This window comes from Panthera leo, chromosome D1 (assembly GCF_018350215.1).
Source record: "Panthera leo isolate Ple1 chromosome D1, P.leo_Ple1_pat1.1, whole genome shotgun sequence".
Taxonomy (NCBI): domain Eukaryota; kingdom Metazoa; phylum Chordata; class Mammalia; order Carnivora; family Felidae; genus Panthera; species Panthera leo.
Genome location: NC_056688.1, coordinates 78,083,747 through 78,095,901, shown reverse-complemented (window position 1 = coordinate 78,095,901; position 12,155 = coordinate 78,083,747). Strand labels below are relative to the sequence as shown.

Sequence of the window (12,155 nt, the reverse complement as noted above, 5' to 3'; positions counted from 1 at the left end):
TTACACACACATAACATTGATGAGCTTTAAAAACTTTATCTGAATGGAAAGAAGTTAAAGCACATATGGTATTCCATTTATCTGGAACTCTAGAAAATATAGTTAACCTATAGGGAGAGAAAGCAGTGTTTACTGCAGACATAAATGGGAGAATATCCCATGTTCATAAATCAGAATTAATACTGTTAACATGTCCATACTACCAAAAGCAATCTACAGATCCACTGCAATCCCTATCAAAATTCCAATGTCATTTTTCACAGAAATAGAAAAAAAATCTTAAAAATTTGAATGAAACCACAAAGAACCTGAATTGTCAAAGCAATCTTGAGAAAGAACAAGGCTAGAGTCATCATATTTCCTGATTTCAAACTATATTACAAAGCTATTGCAATCAAAACAGCATGGTTTATCATAAAAATAGATGTAAAGATCAAGGGAGCAGAATAGAAAGTTCCAAAATAAACCCACATACATACTATCAGTTAATTTTTAACAAAGGACACAATAACATATAAAGGATAGTCTCTTTAAACTTTTTTTTTTCTTCTTTCAGAGAGAAAGAGAGCATGGCAGGGCGGGGGAGAGGAGCTCAAGGCAAGAAAGAGAATGGGTCTCAAGCAGCCTCCACACACAGCTCAGAGCCCCATGTGGGACTCAGTCCAAGAAACCTGGGATCATGACCTGAGCAGAAATCAAGAGTCGGCCATTCAACTGACTGAGCCAACTAGGCACCCCAAGGATAGTCTTTAATAAATGGTGTTTGGAAAACTGCACAACTACATGCAAAAGAACAAAAATGGACTTTTTAATACCGCACACAAATATGAAGTCAAAATGGATTAAAGACTTGAACATAAGACATGAAACCATAAAACTCCTTAAAATAAAAAACATAAGCAGTAAGCTCCCTGACTTTGGTCTTGGTGATATTTTAGATTTGACACCAAAAGCAAGGGCAACAAAAGCAAAAATAAGTGTAACTACATCAAACTAAAAAGCCTTCTGCACAGCAAAGGAAACTACAAACAAAATGAAAAGGCAAGCTATGGAATGGGGGAAATATTTGCAAATTACATATCTGATAATGAGTTAGTGTCTAAAATACACAAGTTAAGTCCAACTCAACAGCAAAAAGCAAATGACCCAATTAAAAAAAGGTCATAGAACCTAAAAGGACATTTTCCCCACAACATACAAATGGCCAACAGGTCCATGAAATGGTGCTCAACTCACTAATTATCAGGGAAATGCAAATTAAAACCACAATGAGGTATGAACTCACAGCTGCTACTATATCTATTTCCAAAAAGACAAGTTATAATTGCTGGCAAGGATATGGAGAAAAGGGAACCCTTGTATGCTGTTGCTGGGATTGTCAACCGGTAGAGTAACCAAGGAAAACATGATGGAAATTCTTTGGAAATTAAAATTAAAACTACCATATATATGATACAGGAATCCCACTTTTGGATCTATAGACTACAGAAACCAAAGCATCGTCTGGAAGAGGAATATGTAACCCCATGTTCATTGCAGTAGTACTCACAATAGCAACGTATGGAAACAACTTAATCTGTCCATTGACAAGTGAGTAAAGAAAAGGTAGTTTTTCTATTTTTCTCTCTCCCTCTAGCTGCCCAAACTCAGCAAGCTTTTCCTGGCGTGGAGGCCTTGCCTGCTTGCCTGCCACCCTGGCACTCGCCAGGAGGAGCTGTGCTGAGCGCGGTGGGGAATTGCCTCTAGAGGGCGGTAGGGAGAGGCGGGGTGGTGGAGTGACAGGCGGTGGGGGGTGGGGGGGCGTTGTAGCGGAGGAGGGGTGGGGCGGGGCGTTGCCGCAGAGGGGCGGGGCGGAGCCGAGGCGCCGGGCAGGGGTGGGGGCGGGGCGAGCGCCGCGAACCTGGGAAGCGGATCTGACCGCGCAGTTCGCTCTGTCAGGTCTGGGCGGGCCCAGAGAGGGACCCCCTAGCCGCTCTCCCCATGGGGATGTGTTTTCCCTGTCCGGGGGAGTCCGCGCCTCCCTCGCCGGACCTGGTGAGTAAGGCCGCGTTCCCGGGTTCCCATGTCCGCCGACCCGCGCCGCGCGCACCTGTTCTCCGGAGGTGCGCGTCGGAGGCCGCGAGCTGGGGGCTCCCGGGCTGGCCGTTGGGCGCGGAGGCGCGGACCGGACAGCTCGCCGGTGGTTTCTGCTGGCGAAGACGTGTGGACACGCTCCGAGGGACCTTGGGTCTGGCCGCGGGACCACAGCCGCCGCCTCCGTGTCGGTCTCTCCACTTCCGTTACAAAAAATTGCCCAAAGGCGGCTCCGGAGTCTGTTTACCTTTCGCAGACTTGGGGGAAATTGGGAGTTCTTAAGGACGCAGGCGTACGCAGACGGTGCGGTGTGTGGGCCATTCTTGGCGATGCGGTGGATGAAGTCAGGGTGCAACTGAAGTTCTTAATCTAGGCGATGTGCGTTTTCTTGTGTCTGTACCAACTGTATAAAGAAGGTGCTTAATAAAATCTCTTACACTCCTGTGCTCTGTTGGATATTGTAATAATCAGCTATTTCCCATTACCATTTTATCTCTTTATTAATTTCTTCTTTTTAAACAATAAGGGTTTTACGTAGTACGGAATGTAGAGTTTGTAACTTTGCCACATCTAGTAAATAGAAATACAGAAGGCCCAGTTAAATTTGAATTTGTAGATCAAAAAAAATATATTTTAAGGATAGGTGTATCTCATGCAATATTTGGGACATATACTAGAAATTATTCATTCTTTAGCTGAAATTCGTATTTAAGTGGTTTGTGGTACAAGTCATTTATACCTTTTGTAGCTTTCTATTTATAACAGTATCTTTACATTAATAGTCCTTACAGGTTGTTGATAATAGAAAACCTAAATTACTCTCTTCTTCTACCTAAAAATTCGTTGAAGGAAGTAAGGTGTTTGGGGAAGTACATTAACTCTTCAGCCATTTGATTATAGGTACTGAAAATGATCTGGAAGTTGATATGGGAAAATTTACCTTGTCTTTCTTGCTAGTGTTGCTTTTAAATGTTGTGAATTTTGTTTATTTGGCTGTTGGTAAAATACCAATATGCCAGCATTTGTTAAGCCCTCCCCCCTATCCCCACAGATAAACACATGGTTCACTACTGGAATGTCACTTTATCTTTGGGGTTTATCCAGGACCTCCCAAAGTGAAATAGATCTCCCACTATACCACCCACCCACACTTCCATTTCTTAATCACCATACTCTTCTTTGTGTTTTCTCAAAGCACAACTATTTAACAGACATGTTAAACAGACTTGATTATATTTAACTGTGTGCCTTCACTGGAATGTAAGTTCCATGTGATTGGAAACATTTGTCAGGTTTTTTTTACCACTGCATCCTCAGCACCTAGAAAAGTTCCTGGGAGATGATGGTTGCTCAGTAAGTATTTGTCCAGTGAATGAATGAATATATGTATTGTGGTAGGGTAAACAAAGAAATTATTAACACAGCTGCCAAGGGAGTGCTGCTTACTGTCTTATATATTTAATGAATTTATAATTTATAATTAATAATAGTAATACATGATATAAAAAGTAATGTTCAGTGTGTCCCAACATGGAGCAGTACCTCTTAAAATTTCCTTCAGGGCTTCATGTCCTACACAATAAGATTAGCCTACTTCATTCATGACTGTTTCCTGAAAATACCACCTACTTCAAACCACATGTTTCCTTTCTTGTCTTATTAAATGCCATTTGTTTCATTATTATACTGACTAGCTTGTAAGCCTTAAAAAAAAAAGCAAATATATTATTTTATAGCACAACCTGAATATATATAATATATATGCGTTTATAATACATGTTACGTATATGTGTCTTATGTGCTTATTTGGGGGTATATGGGTTTGGAGAATGAATTTCAGGAAGTTAAGTATTTCATAAATATTGTAAATAGTGGCAGTCTTAGTGGGACATTTTGAACTAGTACTAAATATTTTTGTAAATTGGTTTTATATATATTGGTTTATAATATATAAATTATCCATGATGTTTGGTTTTATTTTACAACATATTTTTACACACAATTTCTTTAGGAAGAGAAAAGAGCAAAGCTTGCAGAGGCTGCAGAGAGAAGACAGAAGGAGGTAAGAGTAGAAATAAAATTCTGCCCACATAGGGGTGCTGGGGTGGCTCAGTCAGTTAAGCATATGAGTTCGGTTCGGGTCTTGATCTAACGGTTTGTGAGTTCAAGCCCTGCATTGGATTCTGTGCTGACACCTGAGAGCTTGGAGCCTGCTCTGGATTCTGTGTCTCCCTCTCTCCCTGCCCCTCCCCTGCTCATGCTCTGTCTCTCAAAAAATAAATAGTAAAAAAAAATTTTTTTAATAAAATTCTGCCCACATAGATAATTGTGTTCTTTATTCTCAATAGATGTTTATTACTAGTATTCTGTAATGAAAATTGTGTTTGATATCCTATAAATTTATATATAATCATTTTTTAAATGATTTCTGTATTTCTATAACATACATTAATGCATTTATATCATTTAATGCATGAAAATTACTGTACAGATGTCTTCTGTAATGTGAGATGCCCCTTTAATAAAACCTTCTTCTTTGGGATAAAGTGACCATACTTTATAAAGCACTGACAGATGTCAAGTTAAGTTTAGGGAAAAAATACCCAGTGAAGAAATGATGCTTTATGCAAAGCTTCTATAGAAGTAGTCTAATTCTTTGTTACCACAAATAAAACTCTCTTCCAAAGAAAAACCTAAAAAGCAACAAACAAATACCTTTTGGACACTGGGTACTAATTTTTGTTGTTCTTCTAAACCATTTAATACATTTTCTAAAGGCTGCATCTCGGGGCATTTTGGATGTTCGGTCTGTGGAAGAAAAGAGAAAGAAAAAGGAAAAAATAGAAAAACAAATTGCTACATCTGGGCCCCCACCAGAAGGTGGACTTAGGGTAAGTGTTAAAATTTACTTACAGTTTAATTTATTTGGAATGTTAAAAAATGTCAGTAGCAATCTATTCAATAGTTTCTTCTTGAAATGGATTATCAGAAAATTTTAAATTAATTTAAAAGCATAAATAAATAGATTGGAAGAAGTGCCAATTTATGTGGACATTCCAGCATTTCCAAAAATGAAAATAGATTGTTTTTCCTGATTACCTTAGCACTGTATTTTAATATTTTGTATTTATATGATTAATAACAATATATAGGAAACTTAATATGGAAGAGTATAAAGAAGAACATAAAATTCACCCCAATTCAGTGTCATTTTGACAGACCTCATTTCTAATCTCCATTTGTACATCAATCTTAATTGAATTGGATTACACTATAGATTCCTTTTTTTTTTTTTTAAATAACCTACATTTTTTTCACTGAGTGATTTGAGGATTTTGAGCTTTTCATGGTCACTCATTATCATAGTTCAGTAAATGTCAGTTTGGACAATAGACTATATGGGGTGAGTGTGACATACACACCTCCCACCTCCCAACGTAGCAATTGCAGCTCTTGACATGGAAATACAATGATGGACAAGTTAAACAGGACCCTGAACTTGAGGATCTTTACAGTTTTCTATAAAGGTTTTCTAGAAAGGTTTTATTTTACATGTTAAAGCACAAGAAAATATTGTTCAGATACTAAGATTTTATTCTTGGGGTGCCTGGGTGGCTCAGTCGGTTGAGCGTCCGACTTCAGCTCTGGTCACGATCTCACAGTGTGTGGGTTCGAGCCCCGTGTCAGGCTCTGTGCTGACAGCTCAGAGCCTGGAGCCTGTTTCCAAACCTGTGTCTCCCTCTCTCTCTGCCCCCCCCCCCCCAAGTCTCACTTTGTCTCACTCTGTCTCTCAAAAATAAATAAATATTTAAAAAAATTTAAAAAAAAAAGATTTTATTCTTTGGTCCATTTTTAAAGGAAATAAATTTTTCAAGTAAGTGTTTTTGTGACAAGGACAATGTCCTGAATTTCAGTCATTTATATCTAACTTGTCAATGATTTATTAGCACTTATTTAGCTGATTTACTGTCTTTGCAATTCAGTTTTTTTGATTTTTAATTTTTTTAAGTCTAGTTAAAATAGTGTTATATTAGTTTCAGGTGTACAACATAGCGATTCAACATCTCTATACATTTTGCTGTGCTCATCACAAGTGTAGATACCATCTGTCACCATACAATGTTATTACAATAGCACTGACTTTTTTGGGGGAGCTCTTAAAACTATATATAAATACATACATGTATATATCCTCCTATCCTGTGGGGCAGGCAGTTTAGAAGCATCCTGAGAAGAGGTGCTTCTGGCTTAGGAATATCATGCAGAAGTATGATTTATCTGTGTGTATTTTACCATTGTATATTAATTCATTTAGTTTTGTTTAGTCAATGAAAGTAAAAGAAAATATAATTTTATCAACTTTTAACAGTGTATAGAATAATCGGTTTCAGTCTTAAGGTAAATAGCTGTGACTGTTGTGCTTATGTTTTTTATATACCTGCACAATAGAAGAGAATAAATCTTCTGGAAAGTGAAACAGTTGGTTGATACAAAGTCAGGATATTTATCAGAAGCATAGATGTTTGCGTTCATTACTCTACTGAGATATAGGTGTATGCCACCAGGTTTATTTCATAGAAGTTTCTCAAAAACAATAACAAAAATTGTGAAAATTAAAGTGTGTGACCAGAAATTATGCTGAATTTCAGTGTTTCATAATAGAAGAAATGGGGGTATTGAGTGACAATCAAAATCACATATAATGTTATAAGAAAAAGATACTTTATATATAGTCAGAGTTAAGAAGGTATTTATTTGACATATTCTAATCTAATAAATTTAACATCAGATTTTAAACTCTAAGAAAGAAAGTAGCTTTCTTAATTAAATCTGAAGCCTAGCCTGAAGCCTATACTTTAGAAATAAATTAGGCCATGTACTGCTTTTGGTCCCTTCAGCAGTGTTCAGAATTAAAATCATCCCAATTTTAAATTTTTTGCCTGTTTTTCTTTGTGTACTGTTCTTACAAGAAAGCTCTCTGGTTCCATTAATAAAAATCACCCTCAAGGCCATCAAGGTGGACAGTGGCTCATTATGATAAACCACTCCTGCTGTACTCTGGGTCATTTTCCCTTGGAATATTCCTAATCACTTCTACCATTGACACACTAGCTTTAAGAGACATGCTCCTTTCCCCTCCACCACCTGCGTAGATCATTGAGAGCATACAGTGAAGTTCAAAATAAGTTTTTAGAGATTCAATGCTAATAGAAGGGGAAACAGAAGGCAGAGAGTAACTTTAATCTTCAAACCCGTTGGCCTAAGGTCCTTTAAAGGCTGCTGCCAGGCCTGTTCTGCAGGCTGGCCTGGTGTGGCCTCTACTGTGTAGCTAGATTTTTCCTCACCAGACTTCACAGTATGAGGAAAACATGGCCTCTCTCTGTCTTCATGTACTCCACATATTCATCTCCTGACCAGCGCTGCCTCTTCCCGGGATGATTGGCACTGGCAATGCTCACTATCTTCTGGGAAGGCAACCTCATTTTTTTTCTTTTTAATTTCTTTTCATTGTCACATAATTTTACATTAGTTTAGTTTCAAGTGTAGAGCATAGCGATTCCACAAGTCTATACATTATGCAATGCTCACTAGAACCACCATCTGTTACCGTACAACCCTATTGCAATACCCTTGACTGTATTTTCTATGCTGTACCTTTTTTCCCTCTGACTTACTCATTCCATAACTGAGAGCCTGTATCTCCCACTCTCCTTAACCCATTTTGACCATCCTCCCACCCTCCTCCCCACCAGCAACCATCAGTTTGTTCTCTGTATTTATGACCCTGTTTGTGCTTTTTAAAATTTGTTTTGTCTGTTTTTACATATAAGTGAAATCATATGGTATTTGTCTTTCTCTGTCTGACTTATTTCACTCAGCATAAAACCCTCTAGGTCCATCCATGTTGTTGCAAATGGCAAGATCTCATCTTTTTTATGGCTAAGTGATATTTGTGTGTGTGTGTGTGTGTGTGTGTGTGTGTGTGTGTGTGTATACATACACCACATATTCTTTATCTATCAATGGATACTTGGACTGCTTCCCTAACTTGGTTATTGTAAATAATGTTGCAATAAACATACTGGTGCATGTATCTTTTCAAATTAGTGTTTTTATTTTCTTTGGGTAAATACCCAATAGTGGAATTACTGGATCATGTAAATGATTTAATTTTTTGAGGACCCCCCCCCCCTCTCTTCTAGAGTGGCAAGGGAGCTTTATTTTAAGAGCTCAGTGTGATGATGACATGGTACAAACTAATATCAGTACAGGATATGACAGTACAGGAGTAGTGGCAGACCTCTAATGCAATGGCTCGGAACCCTGGCTACATGTTAGAATCTCATGAGGAGCTTTCAAAAAAGGTTGACCCTTGGCTCCCACCTCATGCTAATCAGAATCTCTGAGAGTGGAGTTTAGTCATCAGGACTTTCTTAAGCTCCTCGAGGTAGCCTAATGCGACAAACCAGATTGAGAATCACTGCTCTGGTCTTTTTAACACTAATCTTCAAAGATATATTGTGGGAAATAGAGTCCCGTGGTAAAAAATAAAATATTTTAAATTCCTGGACACGATATTATATTCTGAATCCCTTTCTTAGAGATTCAAAAGTGCACAATGTTCCAAGTCTCTAAGAAGTCCTAAAATGAAAGCAAATTTACTTGGATTAACCCTTAATTTTCAAAACTGAAATACAGATTTAAAAAAAATATGTAACACCCAATAATATTGCTTGGATGTACATGAAAACCACTACTCAAGAGACTGGTAAGTACCTGGTACTATCCCAGTGACTTTTTCAGAATTTACTCCTGCAGATGTAGTAGACTTGATTGAACAGAACAACCAAGTTTCTCAAGTCAAGCAAGAAAAGGACTTTGCCAAACCATTACTTAACAATTTCTGCCATTCTGTGGCTCCCTGCCTCAAACAAGAATTCCTGTATTTTTATTTTACAGTTTCATTGTTTTTATTTTGTGGTATTTTCTTTTGGTTTTCCTGAGCTAATTATTGGTTATTTGGGATTTAGCTACCCGTTAATCTGCCCAGGTATTTTGTTTTACTTCTTTATGTCTTTAAACAATCGTTTGTCTTATTTCAGAAGTTGACCATCGTGTAAAATTATACTAATCACTGCTATGCACAGAAATCACTTCACATTTGTATAGCCCATACTTCTATTTTTGTTCACTAGGATATTTTTACATTAACTTTAAATAAAATTTACTTGTCTCCATGTGTTTTTATCTTTTCTAGTGGACAGTTTCATAAGCGTAACGTGAGTAGAAAAGTCTACTGCCAGTAACTAATATCTGCAATCAAGTGGACGTCCGCAGCCTAATGTCTTCTCTTTGAATAAATAAAATAATTTATTGTAATTGTAGTGCCATTAAATGCAGTCAGTGCTTTTCCAGTATTGATAGACCGAAACTGTTTTTGATGTTCAAACTTAGAAAATGGCCAGACCCTTCATCAAATACTTATTTTCTTACATTTGCTCTTGTGCAGGTAGTGGGTGATTTGGCATTTTTTAGTAATTAAAACATGGACCTAAATAGTGAATATATATATATGTCGCATGCAAAAAGTCTGCATACACCTCAGACATTAAAGTTTGCCATTGTATTTTCTCTCCTTTATATGATGACCTAGCAATCTATATTTTTCTGCTTAGCCTTGTATCTGTTTTTATTTCATTATCTATGAAGGCTTTTGCTTAAAATTATGGACTTTGTGCCTTGAAACTGATCATCAGGGAAAATGTTGAAAAATCATTTGAAGGGCTTATATGAAGGGACACTGTAAATTTTTGTATCTTACCAATGAGTAATGAAAATTTGTAGAAACTGTTGAATTTCTCCTAATTTATTTTCTATTTCTGTGGCTTATAAAATTAACATGTAGGGTTTTACATTGCAATAAAAGTGTTTTTTTGCTTGCTGAATTTAAAATTATATATTAATAGTACCATCAGAGAGCAGTGATCTATTACACGATGTCAGACTCAGCTCTAAAGATATTTGTAGTAACTGAATGAGTTAAACTAAGAATCTGATGGGCTGTACTGAGTGATAATAGATTTGTCCAAATTTCATAGGTGTTTTTATTCTTTTGTATTCATTAAAGAATGATCTCAAGATTTATACACATGCGAAATTGCCAAGGCAAATGTGAATGTATGAAATAGAAACATGTAGGTACTGTATTTAAAATGTCTACTTTAAACATAAACATACTATGAGGTAACTCTATGTGATGCATAGTCATAAACTTTTCTAGTTTTTGTTCATTAGTAACATGAGCATTAGTAACATTATAGCATTTTTGTTTTTTGAATTTTCCTTTTTAGTATATAATAAGCTAAAATAGGAGAATTCCTATATCTTTTAATTTGGTTGCTAACTCTTTTGGATGACAAGGCCACAATCTGAGCCCTAAATTAGAATTTGTAAGACAGTTAAGTGCCAATGGAGACTATAAATTAGACCAGCTTATTTGATTTACAAAAAGAAAACTGAGCCATCATTGTGCTCATCCCTCCCACAAGACCTGTATTACATAGCAGTATATCATATATGATAATTTTAGAGTTTGAACTATATTATAGGTCTCTTGACTCTTCATTGGAAACATTATTTTTTCTATTATGGCATAAAATAGTTTATGAATATCCAGGCAAGACATCTATTTAGACAGGCTCAGTTTTTCTTCATCCTTTAGAAGGTCAGTGGTATTTTTGTTGATAAAGGATAGTGAAATCATTGAATTTTATCTTAGAAATAAAATTTTTGACTTTATGAACATGATTAATTTCTCCAAGGCAGAAAGGAAGAAAAACATCATCAGTAGGTGAATAGATATAAAGCCAGAGTGTACTAACCTTGAATTGTGTAAATCCTTCCTTCTGCTTTAATATAGAAAGAACAATTTTATCTGTACTACGTCTTAAGGATTACAACTTGAGTTGGTGTAAACAAAGGTTTACATCCAGGGGATAATGCCCTATTTCTAATAGAGTTTATATCCAGAGACCATGTGTGTTTACTGTTGAACCATGAATGATATGCTGGTGTATTGCTTTCTGGGAACAATGGGATATCCTGCTCCAGCCAATCATGCATGGCCTGCTTCCATGGGTATAATCAGCTTTCTGCAAAAAGATATGGGTTGCATGGGCTAAGGGGTGATACTCAAATGTTAAGAATAGTTTTAGGAAGGGGAAGGGAAAAGAGGAGACTAGATGCCTGATAGGAAACCAGTGACTACTAAAAAAAAAAAAAAAAAAAAAAAAAAAAAAAAAAGCACATATATATCCAACCTCTCTCTCATCAAGTTATGAATCAGTTCCTGATGAAAACTTAACTTGGAGCCAATTTCCCATAAATCATAATTCAAATAGGAAAACATGGTAATGCTTAATATGTCACCCAAACCCTCCAACAAATGACTAAAATATAACTGAAACAGTGAAATACTTTTATATAACTATCATATTAAGATGTAAAATGCTAAAACCACTGCTTCTTAATTTTAATCATCAGACAATATGACTGGTAACAAAAAGTTGTATATTATCATATAGCCCCTTTGTTAACATGCTGCATGTTTTTTAAAACATCTATATGTGATACTGTGGTTCCACCAATTGTATTTGGAATGTAATTAATAGTTTTCACATACATAGTTTGTTATAAATTCTGTATTGCCTTATGGGGACATAAATATACATTTTTCCTATATAAAAATTGAGTTTGGCCATCTCTTTAACAAAATTGTATCTTCACGGAGTATTGAATAATTAGAACTTGGGTGAATGGTTAGGGAAACCATGACGCTCTTATCTCTGGCATGAATGAGAACAACAGAGCTAAAGGCTATTTGGTATGTTCATACAATCCCTGAATTTACAGATAGGCATGTTTCTTTTTCTATACTCTAAAGGAGAAATGATAATAGTCTCCTGTTGCCTTAGAGAAATACAATAATGTAAGAGTTCTAGCTGTCATCCTTTGTACCCCAGGAGAATTGACATAAGCTTTGAGGTTTTTTTTCCAACAGTCCGACTTGTAAATCTTCAGTA

General features: G+C 36.4%; 1 protein-coding gene across 1 annotated transcript; it reads left to right on the top strand.

Annotated features, from left to right (window-relative positions):
* The first annotated feature begins 1,873 nt into the window (after positions 1-1,873).
* LOC122200027 (small VCP interacting protein) lies at positions 1,874-11,820 on the top strand. Its single transcript, XM_042905438.1, has 4 exons — positions 1,874-2,034; positions 4,085-4,135; positions 4,851-4,964; positions 9,332-11,820. The coding sequence occupies exons 1-4, from the start codon at positions 1,981-1,983 to the stop codon at positions 9,344-9,346; spliced, it is 234 nt and encodes a 77-aa protein (XP_042761372.1). The 5' UTR covers positions 1,874-1,980; the 3' UTR covers positions 9,347-11,820.
* The last annotated feature ends 335 nt before the right edge of the window (positions 11,821-12,155 follow it).